This window comes from Silurus aristotelis (genome assembly GCF_946808225.1).
Source record: "Silurus aristotelis genome assembly, chromosome: 5".
Classification (NCBI taxonomy): domain Eukaryota; kingdom Metazoa; phylum Chordata; class Actinopteri; order Siluriformes; family Siluridae; genus Silurus; species Silurus aristotelis.
In genome coordinates this window covers 8,665,533-8,680,176 of record NC_139578.1, presented here as the reverse complement: position 1 = coordinate 8,680,176, position 14,644 = coordinate 8,665,533, and the positions used below count along the sequence as shown (strand labels likewise).

The following is a 14,644-nucleotide window of genomic DNA, read 5'->3' as shown; positions in this document are numbered from 1 at the left end:
TTGTTTTTTTAGTTTCTGCATGTTGTGCAGTTAAAAAAAAATTCTGAAATCAATCAGACATGATATAGTACCCGTGGAACAGTTTGATGCTTCGGCTGTTACCTTGCACTGGAGGTGCTGGCAGGCGTCGGCGGTGCTGGCGAGATGAATCTATGGTTTGTGGCTGCAATAAATGTGATATATACTTCAATTGGGTATGTGTGTGGGTGTGCGAACATGAACAGTGTTCCTGCCGCACAAATGTGTCAAATGACTGAGAACACAAGTATGGTACTTTGTTATGTTTCTGACCTTGGCAAAACGTGTCTGTGGCGCAACATTAAGGCCAGCATTTTTCAGAGCTGCAATTCGTGCTGCAATGTCTGACACCTGAAGAAAAAAATCCACTTAGTATAATTGTGTTAATACTGCAAATCTACCCTGCCTGGGATATAAGCTCAAACAAAAGTTTTTTTTTTTTTTTTTTAAGGTTAATACTATTAAATAATAATAATTTGAAATATTAGTGTAAACCCACCTGTTTCTGCTACATCCACACATTGTGCACAGAAGGTACTCAGACCCTTTAAATTCTTGTATTTCTTGTGTTTTATATATACATTTTGGGCCATTAATCTACACATAATAATCAATAATGACATGGGGAACACATGATTGGTGCATGCTTGTGCATCCTAGTACATCATGTTTGCTTTGATTATCTTGCGATTGTTCCAGAATACTGTAGTCCATCTGTGGCCAATTAAATCAATAGGGTATTTAGAAATGCTTGCATCTGTGTGTATCCAATCCCATAATTCACTATTCATATCTGTCCAAAAATGTAATCTTTTGTAACATTGATTTGGTCAAGTATATAAAAATCCTTTCTAAACAGTTCTAAAGAGTGGTCCCAGGAGTACACTGGGCTCCATCATTGTAAATTGGAAGATGTTTGGAATCACAAGCACGTTTCATATAGAGGAGATCCTCCAGCCGATATTAGTAACATGCCTTGTTCAGGGAAGTTACCAAGAACCCAGTGGCCACAATAAGAGAGTTAATGAAGCCCTCCTTTACAGAGGTAGCAGTCACTGGTCCAGTTGTCTGGTCTACTGACGCAAAAATATACATTTTTACTCATCTTCACAGCTGCTCATCTGACAAAAAAAATAGGAAATGCTAATCAACTAGCTAATACGGTCTCTATAATGAAGCATTGTGGTGGCAGCATCATACAATTGAGATACATCACATTTGCATTTATAGTGAGATTGGGCATAATTGAAGGAAAGATAAATGGAGCTAAATATAGACATTTCTTTCTGCTATCTGCAAACAACCTTAAACTGGAGTGATGTTTGACCTTTCACAGCAATAGCCCTAACGAGTCCAAACCCAATAGAACATCTGAGCTGAGATGTTCTAAGGTTGGGGAGATGTTTTTAAGATGTTCTAAAAGTAGTTGTGTTTTCACAAAATGTTCACAGATGGTAGTCATTCAAATTGATGCATCTTAAGAAGATCTGAAAGGAAGAATGGAATAAATTGCCCAAATACAGACGCTACAACTTGTTGAAGTGTTGCCCTAAGTGTTTCTATACATTGTGTTATAACAAAAGGAAGAATATATTTTAATTTGTAAACGGTCTACTACAGATTTAAACGTTTCATTATAAAACATTGTATAAATCAATGGCCAAAAAGTCAGTGTAATCCATATTACATTGAATCAAAAATAAAATAAAATAGTACAAAAAAGCGAAGGGGACTGAATTCTTGTCGTACCCATTAGTGCTGTGTGATGAAATGTCTTTGATGTATAAAGAATGTAAGTTGGATATTTTTTTTATAAAAAGATAAAAGATCTAGCAGCTGGGAAGCTAATAGGAATATTATGTTTAAAACTTGGCAGAAAAGGGTGATTTAACTCGAGTGTGTGTTCTTTTCATTAGAGCTTAACAATGTATTGTCATAACAACAATAAGAAAAACAGCACAACATTAAGACAAACAATAATAAAATAATAATGATAAAAAAAATAATAGTGACTGTTTCACTGACTACACTTCAAGTTTACAAGTTGCATTATGTGTTTCAGCTACAGTGTTCCAGCAGAAGCAGTGTGATGGAACAGTATTGAGGCATAACATACCTGGAGCTCAGACTGTTGTACTTGAGCGGCAGCTGAGGCCACCTGTTCCTCCAGCTGAGATAGTTCTTCCTCTGTAGTTTCTCCGCTGATGCTGCGTGCACACAATTCCAGATCTCCTAGCTCAGCCTCCAGTCCAAAAACAGCACTAGCAGCCACATATACCTGATATAGAAAAAGATAAAATTCTGTGCACAGATTTTTAAAAGTAATAATATAGGAAACAGTGTAGACTGTATTCATGAAGACAATTTCTGTGCATTAGCTAAAGGCTAATACTGTAGATGACAGTGTGCTAGCTTGGTTCCTACATTTTCCTCTAGTCTGCAAAGCTGCTCATCTATTCTCTTGCTCTGAAGGGGAGGCAGAACAGGTCGATCGCAGGACTCTGAATGGCTGAGACCCATGGCACCCTGGATAAGATCTTCAGTGGCATTGAGGACCTTCAGTACCTCGGTGGTGATGCTGCGCAGAGATGCAGCTGAATACTTCTACAACACACAACAACAACTACATTGATGGGAATGACAGAAATGTCTAGTGAAATTAAAGAAAATGAAAGTAGTTAAAGTTTAAAAAGAAAGATAGGAGGATAGCAAAATAAATAAAGCTGTTTGCTGCTTCTAGCATTGTATATTACCATATTTTGTTTAAATGGAAATCTGTAATAAAAGGCATTCTATTACAACTTGGAGGAATCACCTGCTGTAGCAGAGTGAAGACACACTGATGGTCTTTTTCTAAGCACACATCCTAACAGTCAGCCAGAAGAACAGGTAAAAAGAAAAGTAAGAAAAGACAATGCAGTAAAAAAGCAGATTTTTAGTTTACAAACAATACATAAGCAAGCCAGTGTAAAACATCTTACATCTTACCTTGCAGATTTCCTCTGGTGAGAGAAACTCTTCTTGGCTAGAAGGAGTGCAGCCCAGAAAATCTTTGAGTGTGTGGTCATTACACGGATCTGCTTCTGCTACACAACTATGCTCATCTGATTTCTCAACTAAGCTTTCTCTGCTCTGATTTTCCATATCACTCGCTTGTGTTTCTTCATCCCTGTTCATTCTCTCATTACAAAATCCTGTTACATTATCTGATGTCATCTGATTTTGTTCATACTGTGTTTCCACAATTTTCTCCTTTGTCAATTCATCAGTACAGTCACATATGTTGTATGCTGTACTGCACATATGTTCTTTTGTTTCCTCTTCCATAATATTCAAACCCTTATCTACATTTTTAATCATTATCTCATATGCCAAGTCATCTCCTGCCTCAACAAAATCATTATCCTGAGTGTATGTTAGTCTCTGTTTCTCTGTGTTGATTCTTTTTATACTTTCTACAATCTCTACACTGTCGTTTTCAATTTCAGCAGCATGTTCACCATCTTTTTTCAGCTTCCTGCTCTCTTGACTTTCTGTGTTTTCACCTTTTTCACAGCTCTCCACAGGTGTCTCTCTTTGACTGTCTATCCCCAAAAGACTTTGGGCCTCTGTTTCTATATGTTCCTCATTCTTTACATTGTGTTGTTTTTTTATAGTTTCAGACTCACTATAATCTCTTCCTCGGTTCTCCGAACCGTCTTTTAGTCCCTGCTCAACGTTCCTCTCAATCTGGAGTCTCTCAGTCATATCATTTTCTTTGTCTTCACTATTATTAATCTGCTCCTCTGAGTCTGTGTTATTAGTGCTATTTAATTCAACTGAAGTGTGCTTTTCTAATGTCTTTTGCAATACTTCATTGTGCAAATTATCAATCATATTTGTGCTCAGGTTTTCTAAATCGCCCAATGTTTTGTTCTTTATCTCATTGTCTTCTACATCTGGTAGTCTGTTGTCTGCTATTTCATCTTCACATCCTTTAATTTCTTCCTGGTCTACATCTATCTCCATATTACACATGGCTTCCCTTATTCTACTATTCTTCCCATTCTCTCTCCCTTCATGTCTGTCATCTGCAGGCTCTTCTTCTCTATTACTGACTTGACTGGCCAGTTCTCTCAATTTGGATTTTAGATGCTGATCTGAAGCAGCATTGAGAACATGATGGCCAGTATTGCGGTCTTCTACATCGGTTGTAAATGCATCAGGAGTCAAGTCCCCAGATTTCCAAATGTCTGGAGTCACAGAGTCTGGTGTGTCTGCATTTAGAGTCTCATCACTCGGCATTTCGGAGATACTTTGCCTTTGGCATTTCAACAGATAATTCAGTAGCTTCCTGCCATAGTCCCGCTGCAAAAAAATATATAAATTATTACTATAAACATATTGATATTGATTATATTGATATATCAATATATTGATATTGATATAATATTGATATTTTATATCAAAACAAAATAAAAATATATAGAAAATACGTCTTTACAAGCAGCTCAAATCATATGTAGGTATCTTATATGTTTTTCTCACAGGTTCAGATAAGGATTGCATTTCCCCACTGCACACTCTCAAGACCTTCCCCTCTGTAACATCACGCTTATTTTTCCTCCTTCTTCGTGTCCTCTTGACCCTGTAGTCTTCTAAACCATCCTCACTACTTTCTCCAGCTTCAGGGTTTGTGGTAATACCCATAGCACAGTGACATTGGCAAGAGGACAGGTGCCTGTCCTCCAATGAAACCTTTCTCTTCAGGAGAGGAAAAAATGGTTTATAAATTTGGGCCACAGGGCTGGTCTGATCACTGTCACTTTGGGGTTGATTAGCAGAATTGTTTGTGGGTAATTGTATAGGTAGGCATGAGCTGGTGGCATTATGGTCATTTAACAGGTTGCTGGAGGACAGTCTGTTGTGAATCTCCACCCTAGCAGCTTCCCAGGCACCGTCAGAGTCTGACTCAGTATCATAGGCCATTTCGTCATAGGCTGAGATCACACCAGATTCCTTCTCCAGGCCGCTAAACATCAGGTTCTCTCGCTTGGTCGGCAGGCTTAGCCGAGCTGTTTGGGTACTCTGCAGGGCAAACCAGTTCCCATCTGGACTTTGTAGCATAGATGATGCACCTTTAGTCACACACATGGTCAAGGACAAAACAACAAATGGTTACATATTTCAAATATATGCAAAGCATTAGATTTACACAAAGACAAAGCCATTATGTATAAAAAAAAAAAAAAAAGTAACAATCATACAATACAATACAATACAGGTATACTGAAATCTACAGCTTAGTTTTGGAAACACGTACAGGAGTTTTCCATCCAGTCTTTATTCGGATTCCAGTTAGCAACAGCAGGACTTTCATCCTTTTTCAGCCCGTGTGTGCACAGCATGGAACTCTGCTCAGCATTGTCATGCCGGGCCAGTATTTCATTAGTGAGAAGTGAGAAGGCTGATTGGCACATCTGGGAAGAAAAGAAAAGAGAGGCCAGTTAAGAAAACAGGACGCAGGCAGCAAAACAAGTCACAATGACAATTTTCTCTTCTCACTTAGTCATTAGTCCTTTAACAAATCTCTGTGTGTTTATGAGAAAGCAGAGACATTGGGAGACAAGGTTACCCTGGTTGCAAAAAAAGAGAACTCACATTACTGTTCGGATCAGGTGTCTCCAAATTACACTCTGTATGCATTTCGGATAGATCTCTCTTCCTGCAGATAATCTGAGTTATATGACAAGGTTTTCAGATTCACTTTTCAAAATAAAGTGTCATTTTTAATGGTTTGTCAGAATATCTCTAAAGACACTTAAAACATTCTAATCCATGGAACAGACAAAAGGGGCATTGAAAACATTGAGAACTGTAGAATAAATACAGAACCCAAAAAATTATTTGTAGCATTTTTTCTCTTTTTACTTACTGTTTGAACAATCATGGTAGTGAGCTCTTCAATCAGCTCCCCTTTGTTGTCCCGTAAGTAAGAAGCCTCTTTCAGCTTCTCCTTTGGAAAATAAAAGGTACAGTAAACTTCAGTACTGTCATACTTTCTTATTAATGTCATACTCTAGCTCAAAAGCTAGAGACAACAAATCTCAAAACAGGCAGAATGCATGATATACTATATAGACAAACCACTAAAACCAACAAACAACTACCAAAGTTTGTGGACACCTGATCATAAGGTTCATATTTACTCTTTAAACATTCCATTTCACATTTCAGCTACATTTGCTAATAATAATATCCACAACTCTTCTGGGAAGTTCTACTAGATTTTGGAATGTGCTTGTGGAGATTTGTGTACATTCAACCATAAGGGCATTAGTAAAGTCAGGTACTAATGTAGGTTAGGGAGGCCTGGGGTGCAGTCATCGTTCCAATTTATCCCAAATGTGTTCAGTAAGGTTGAGGTCAGATCTTTTCCACTCCAATCCGTGTAATCCATATCTTCATAGAGCATGCTTTTGTACACACGCATTCTTATGCTGGAACAGGCTTGGTTCTTCTAGTTTATGTAAAGTGAAAAGTTAAGGCTACTACAGTACATCCCAAGACATCCTATGCAATTGTGTCCCTCCAACTTTGTGGTAACAGATTGGGGAAGAACTATCGGCTTGCTCATCAGGGACAAACTTACACATAAAGAACATCTTATTCATTCTTTATCACCGCATTATTTGTGTAAAGCTGCTTTGAGACGATGCTCATTGTTAAAAGCGCTATACAAATAAAAATGAATTGAATTGAAGAATCGCATATGGCTGGAAAAGTCTGGTGTCCCAATACTTTTGTCCAAATAGTGTATGTGCTTTGAAATAAAATAAAGAAAAATTATTTTGGTCAAAAAGCAATTGCTTTGTCTAACATTGTTTAAGAGCAACTCTCACACTATTACCAAACCACAACTCAGCAGAACAGCTCTATTTAATTAAAAATCCCCAGGGGACTAAAGAATAAAGACCATTCTAAGACAATAAATCATGGCCTTCTTTCTTTTTCTTTTTCTCTCTCTCTCTCTCTCTCTCTCTCTCTCTCTTTCTCTTTCTCTTTCTCTCTATTATCTAGTCTTGTGACACTTATTCAGTACTGTATGCAACATCAATGGTACCTGATTGCCTGTTTGTTTCTCTGCCTTGGCAATAGCCTCATCTATAGCCTCTTTTGCCACACGCAGTGCCACACTGATACTCTCTGCCATGCTCCGCTCTGCAATGAAACACAAAATGCTGCAGTCTCAAAATCACATGGGGGTGTGTGTTTAAATTCAACCCTTTTTTTGTCACTTACCTTCAATATGCTTGTAGAATGTGGAGTCACTCTCATAAACACTGTCATCTGTGCTTTCAGAATATATACTTCCTTCTGTGAAAAAACACCATTACATCATTTAAACGATGCTGCATTTATTTAGCAAAACACAGTTTTACATGAAGTTTTAGTCAAATTAAAAGATTAATTTCTTTAAAGCCGCATGCCCTCTTGTGTACAGATTTTATAGGTTTTCCACTAACAAATCTTTTACTGCTGCTCGCTTTAAGACTACACCTACTAAAATCTTTCATAACCATCTTTCTGTCATTTAGTGTTTCCTCATCAATAGTGAAAAATGCAATACAATAAAACTTGCATTCCAAAAGAATTTTTTATATTCAAGATAAACATCATATTAAATTTACAGCAGGTTCTAACAGAAGGTCTCTAAAATCAGCAATGTCATACATCTGTTTTGTCCTTTTGCTTTTACTTCACTATAAAGCAAAGATAATATTACATAGGGAAGATAAGTGTCAGTACTTCTGTTGCATCTGTTGCAAACAGTGCATCTGTTTCCAAAAATGTAAAAACAGTTGAAAAGCTGCAGATGGCATATCTATATTCTCTGCATAGACAGAAAGCAACATACATTGTATGGACAAAAAGCTATGGACACCTCATAATAAGATTTATATGTGCTTTTCGAACATCCCATCCTTTTTGTACCCATTTGCTATTATAATAAACTCCATAATTCTGGGAAGTTGTTCCACTAGACTTTAGAGAATGGTTGTGGAGATTCATGCTCATTCAGCCACAAGGGCTTTAGTTAGGTCAGGTACTGTTGCACAGTAGGATGAGGAGGCCTGGGGTACAGCATGCGTTTTAATTAATCAGAAAGGTGCTCAGTAGGGTTGCGCTCAGATTTCTATAGCAGGCCACCTGAAATTTTCCACTCTAAACTATGCTAGCCATATTTTCCAAATCTTGATTTATGCACAGGGGCATTATGATGCTGGAAACAGGTTTTGGCCTAGTTCAAGTGAAGTGGAAAATATTTATGCTACTGCATTCAAACCACATGCAAACCACATATTTGAATATATTTGTCTTTGAATCACATAGTGGGAAGAACCACATATTGATGAAAAAAAAATCATCGGTGTCCTAATGAGTTTGTCTGTATAGTATAAATACTTAAAACCTGTGAAAATGATCTTTGGGTCAATAAACTATTGCTTCGGCATTCTTTTTTCAAAAGCAACCCTCACACTATTACCAAACCATCATAACTAAAACTAGAGCAGAACAGCTCTATTAGATATTTGGAATAAAATATTACATGGGAAATAATATTACATGGGAAAAATAAACCCACAAGTGGTGTAACTGCCACACTCACAAATAACATCATGGCATCTTCAATAAATTCAGCTGTTACACTATATTAGAGGGACTGCGCATATGGGTTGTTTTGGAGACAGGGTTGAGGGAGGCTTGATTGAAAGGGTATATCGGTAGGAAAATGTTGAGGATGGAGCTGCCAGGAAGGAGGAAAAGAGGAAGACCAAGGAGGAGGTTTATGGATGTGGTGAGGGAAGACATGCAGGTAGTTGGTTTGAAAGAGGCAGATGTAGAGGACAGGGGGGTATGGAGACGGATGATCCGCTGTGGTGACCCCTAATGGAAGAAGCCGAAAGAAGAAGAAGAAAACACTAAATTTTGTGTTAGATGGCCTCAGGCAGAGCAACCATACCAAAATGCTCTGCCATCTGAAGAAAAAGTCATTTTAAAAGCTTTATACCAGCTTTATACCACAGCAGTTACAAGCACAGTATGTTTGTTTAATTATGATAATAAAAGACATTTGATTATATAAAGCACTAACGTATATTTAAAAAAAAAAAAAAGTACAGAAATTAATCCTCAGCCATAATCCTACAGGAAGCTGGTGAGTCATGTAGTTTAAGATATGATGTTGCACAAAAATGTAATCTGTGGATTAATTTCATAGAAAGACTGACATAAAATGTATTTATTTATTTAAAAAATTTTTTAGTGATTTGTTTATTTATTTATTTTGCATGTTTATCGTGATTGATCGGTAATGCTTGAGTGCTTGTTTTGATCCCGACTACAAGACCTCACAAAAGTTAGTAGACGCCTCACATTTCAGCAACCATTTTAGTCATCTTCTCAAGGGAAAATACTATAGAAATTTAATTTGGATATATTATATACAGCATGCCAATCTATTCCACCAAGTCTTTATGTTGATGGCACAGGATATAACTAAATTTTAACTTTAGTTTAGTTTAGTTTGTTAAGATACATTCACTTTTCTCACAGGAATGCTTTATTTTTGCCAACAAAGTACAAATATTAAGTAAGTAATAAGTAATAAGTAATAATTGTTTAAACTAACAATATTGTTAGGGTTGTTTACTCTTGTTGTTGTTTACTCTAGTATCTAATAATTGGTTTAATAGTAGTATTAGTAAATTAGACAGCTTTTTGATGCAATACCTCATACTGGCAGCACCATATATGTCCCCAAAGGTTTGAAAACAACTCCTAAGCTATTGATGTTCAAACGGCCTCTAATGCTGCTACCCACTGATTTGAAAGGCCTGCCCTTTACAATCCCACACATTCCTCCAGAAATAAGCCCACACAAGCTCCACTAATACAGCCTTCTCTACTTTACTTTAAAACTACACTGAGCGGCATTTTGTTGCCCTTTATTGTACTCATGGAGAATATCAATTCATATTTTTAAAAGACCTTTCCAGGCCCATAACTTTCTAAACAAGAATTTATGGTCTCTGCAAATTTCTTATTTTTCCCATTTCGAGGCAATATATTTCTCTAGAAATAAACCCACATACTCAAACATGAAAAAATAAAAGTCTTAAAAGCACCCTGTTCTATATATACTGTACACACATCTATTAGACATTTTGAAGTCCTAAAACAGTGGCCTTCAATACAAGGGATTCTTCTAACTCAGGCAAAATGAAACATAGTTGATTCAATTGTAACAAATAAGTACAAATAACTTGATTACAGCCACTAACTCTGAAAGATAGGTTATTAACCGAAATTGCGTTTTCTGCCAATTACATACTTTAGCACACTAACCTAAACACATTCTACGCTTACTATTGCTATCTTAATATTCAGATCGCACTGAAAAAAATACAGTCAGTACTAGTTTCCATATGTAAACAAGCATGTGCACGATGTAATTAAAACATGTGCACTATTCATGTAACAAAAATGAAAATGGAACCTGGGTAATTACATTATATTTATAGTCATGATTTACCTGGTTGTGCCCAGTACTTTATAGTGAGGATACAGTGAGAAAAAGCCCTGGCAAATCTACCCAAAACACTAGGTGTGACCTTTTTCCTAGACACAAGGATAATTCTCTGAAATCTCTCAAATAATTAAAAAATAAGATGGTGTAGACAAATAGAGAGGTGCAATCCCCCATATTGTACACAGTACCTTGCATAAATATTCACCTCTCCTGATATAATAATTAAATATAAATTATTAAATGGTGGAGGTAAACGCTGTAAAGTGTACAATGTATTTTTATTAAATACAATTATTTAACAAATTTAAATGCAAAAATACTGCATAGGAATTCACTGCCAGAATTCCACTTAAAATCACATTGTTAGTTGACAAACCTCTGCATTGTTGAATGGTATTACAGTCAATCGTCATTGAGTATTTAGACAGACAAACATGACTAGGTATTATTTAAACAATCTTTTAAGATTAAAGAAAAGTACCTCAGCATACCCTGGGTTTTTATTAGATGTTGCAGATGGCATTCAACCCAAAAAGTCACATTTATGTCTCAGTGTCCCATGTCTCATTTTCAGGATTTTTCCTAGTGCTTTAGGTATCTGCTAATTGCATTATACTCAAAAGTGACTTCTATTTTACATATACACTAAGGGGTCAAAATGCTCAAATGTAAAAGTAAAATGACTAACTTTTGTTGCCAGCTATTCTGACATTAATGGCTGTATATTGAGTTATATTCAGAGGACAATAAATCTGAACTGCAATATAAGCTGCACACTGACTACTCTAAAGTATATCCAACTTTTATTTCTATAGTATTGTCTCTTAAAAAGATATACTGCAATGGTTGCTGAAATGTGAGCGGTGTACTCACTTTTATGATACACTGTATTCCAATAACTGACAGACAAGACCTCTATACAAAATAAAGAATGGCATAAACAGTAAATAACTTAAGTTCAGCACCTGTAAATTCATCCTGGCTGCTCTGGTCTCCAACGTGCCTCCTGTAGAGCATCTTCAGCACTTTGGCACTGCCAAACCTTTTAAACCGTCTTCTCACATTACTGTAGAACCACTCCAGAGACTGTGTCTTCAGCAGTCTGCAAACACACGTATGATAAATTGGAAGTGTATAAAACAATGCATATAGTTTTTGCTGATATCTGTGCTATAGTCCAGAGGGAGTCATTCTTTCTAAAACAAACTTGTATACACTTAATCACAAAGCTCGTGCATGTCTGAATATACTACACCAACAAATGCAATACAGTTGTTCAAATTTATGTTTCTAGGAGTCAGAAGACCACTTATCCCAGAGTCCCAGATCTGTTATCCTAGTTATATCAAAAAAGAGGAACAGTATTCTGCTGGCATTTTATTTTTTTTTATTTTGTTCATTTAATAATAGAACTACAGAAGACATGTTCCACAACTACAGTGCTACATTTCATCATATCATGTGGTTTATTTGATGAAAGAATAAAGATAAAAAAATACCTAAAACATTATTATATTACACACAGGTAATACAATGTTTCTTACAATGATTGTAGTGTTAAATTTTTTGTGTGTAATTAATTTGTTTCATGAACACATCTAAAGATAGGTGAAATGGTAGTGGCTTGATAATTGTACCAAGAATGTAGTTTTCAATCAATCAATTATCCTTTGTTTTTACAAATTAAACGATATATTTGAAAATTATCAATAAGCATTATTTAATTTGACTGTTTATTATATATTTCATTCCATAATTAGCATAAATATGCATTTGACTCACTACACATGACATTTTTTTCATTTTCTTGAAATATACATGCATATGTACATATATGTACAGAAATATACAATATAAAAGAATGACATAACCTTTACCAAGAGAAATATCTTTGGGTTTGAGTCATGCCGTAAGCATCACTAGCTTTTTTGATCCCTTAATCAGTCTGTAATTACAGTAAAAGCACTTACCTGCTTTTCTCACAGGCGGAGCACAGCCAGCTCTTGTCAGTTTCAGAATATGAGCAGCAGCGCTTGCAGACGTTGTAGCGACAGTCCAAGCACCGGCGGCGTGGCTTTAGAAAGAAGGCAAAGGATGAGCAACAGCGGATGCAGCAACGCTCATTAAAGCCACGCTGCCGTGACAGCAGAACACATCGACTCTCCTCCTGATCCAGCTCCTGTTTCAGCTCACTGTACGAGAGAAAGGGGAAGAGAGAGAGTGTGCGTGTATGTATGTGTGTGTGTGTGTGTGTGTGTGAGAGAGAGAGCGAGAGAGAGAGCGAGAGAGAGAATAAATACAGTGTGAACAAAAATACTCACAGGCAGAGATTTGTACTGGGTGATGGTCCACAAACAAAATGTCGAACTGCATTAGTGAATCAGTCATCCACCAAACAGAGCAGTAAAGCTGTTCTCCTAAACAGTACATTCATTTATCTTCTAAACTCATACATAGAATGTTGTTTATGCACTGCGTGTTTGGCACCTGCGAGAAAATTTGCCCTGTACCAGCAGGTGCAGGGCCACGGGAAACACTGCTCACACACTCTCGCCAAGGAACTCACCCCAGGTGAGGCAAAAAGAAAGAACACTACAGCTTATAATACTATGAGCAACCAGTCTGTATGCAGGAATGATATAATCTTTCTTTATATTTACAACCGAATTAAATTGAAAATAAAACAGAAATACACCATATTTTCTATATAGATTAACCAGAAACTTGATTGATATTTAGAACACTGCAGCCCAATGTACAACCAAGCTACATTAAATTCACTAATTCGAAGAAGGCTCTCCTGATTAAGGGATGAGTAAGGTCTGAAAAACCAATATGCAATAGAATAGGGTCAAGCCAGTCAATAAGGAAAACAACTAGCTAGATTTACACCATTTTCTATAATAATATACTCTGCCCAGAGCGGGAGGTAATTTCCCTCATGGCCTATAAGACCAATGTTTCATCTACATTAGGACACCATTTATGGTTAACAGCTTGGAGTTGTTTACATCACACCTGCATTCTAATTCTTATTGCCTTCAATTTGATCTCCTCTATATTTGTATTTGTTATATATTTTTGTAAGATCTATACAAGAATAAAACAGAGAAACCTTGTAGAATTCTCACCTTCACAAATATATAGTAGAAAGAACAGGATGAGTGTATGTATTTCAGGCTCTCAAACGACTGGAATATTCTGCCCAAAATGGGACTACATCCAAATGTTAACAATGTATACGATGACTAAGCACTTCAGCATGTCCTTGAGTGATTTTGGAATCCCTGTGCTGAGCACGAGAACTACTGAGATTTGACCTTGGGCTGGAGAAGATTAAGTAGGTTGTCTGTATAAATTAAAATTCACAGAGGATTCACAGAGACAGGGTAAGCTTCCTCTGAAGCCCTCCTAGCTTGGACAGTGGGAGCTCAGTAGTTATATGACTAATAGAGGCCTTTCTTCTCTGTGTGGTTTGGTGGCACAAAAAGCTGTCATAAGGCCTAAAGTTAATTTACAAAAGAACCTCAGCTTTTATGTTAAAATGTAAAGTAGCAACTGGCACAATAAGAAAAGCTTTAGCAAATCTACAATACTGTAGTTCTTTTAGATTATTAACATATGCTACAGTATCAGACATAAAACTAAGCTGTAGATTGAAAGCATCAATAATAGACTACTGGAAGCATGCCTGATGCACAAAGCGTCTCCATCTGTGCAGCTAAACAACACGCACATGCTAGTGAGCAAACAACCACAGAACGACATTTTTTTGTTGTTGTATTTTTTCTAGACCATGACACCAGTAGAAGATTCTTTATTGTTGTTTTATACCTGCTTTAGAGAAACACACTTTGACCAGAAAAGTCACTCTCAATTAGTCTGCTCATAATCTTGTACTGCAACTTGAATCCTAATCATCTCAGTACTAGGGTTATGCTACTGTACATACAAAAAATTGAGAAAAATAAATTAAACATCGATATAAATGTAAAAAAAAATAAAAAATAAAAATAAAAAACACAAACACAAACACTAATGAAACACTATTGT

At 36.5% G+C, this 14,644-nt stretch overlaps 1 protein-coding gene across 6 annotated transcripts in view; it reads right to left on the bottom strand.

The window, feature by feature from the left end:
• The window catches only part of myripa (myosin VIIA and Rab interacting protein a), a 33,244-nt gene that overhangs the window by 2,287 nt on the left and 16,313 nt on the right, over window positions 1–14,644 (bottom strand). Inside the window, exons 3-16 of one of the 6 annotated variants that reach the window (XM_083541663.1) lie at window positions 12,562–12,783; window positions 11,557–11,693; window positions 7,300–7,374; window positions 7,121–7,218; window positions 5,933–6,010; window positions 5,659–5,733; window positions 5,321–5,477; window positions 4,546–5,135; window positions 3,007–4,365; window positions 2,834–2,884; window positions 2,443–2,622; window positions 2,135–2,296; window positions 292–369; window positions 72–163 (exon numbers count right to left, since the gene is read on the bottom strand). In XM_083541663.1, the coding sequence (XP_083397789.1) occupies window positions 72–163; window positions 292–369; window positions 2,135–2,296; window positions 2,443–2,622; window positions 2,834–2,884; window positions 3,007–4,365; window positions 4,546–5,135; window positions 5,321–5,477; window positions 5,659–5,733; window positions 5,933–6,010; window positions 7,121–7,218; window positions 7,300–7,374; window positions 11,557–11,693; window positions 12,562–12,783 (3,354 nt within the window). Of the gene's footprint in view, window positions 1–71; window positions 164–291; window positions 370–2,134; window positions 2,297–2,442; window positions 2,623–2,833; window positions 2,885–3,006; window positions 4,366–4,545; window positions 5,136–5,320; window positions 5,478–5,658; window positions 5,734–5,932; window positions 6,014–7,120; window positions 7,219–7,299; window positions 7,375–11,556; window positions 11,694–12,561; window positions 12,784–14,644 lie in introns of all 6 variants that reach the window. The other 5 variants (XM_083541662.1, XM_083541664.1, XM_083541665.1 and 2 more) reach the window with 5 other exon arrangements.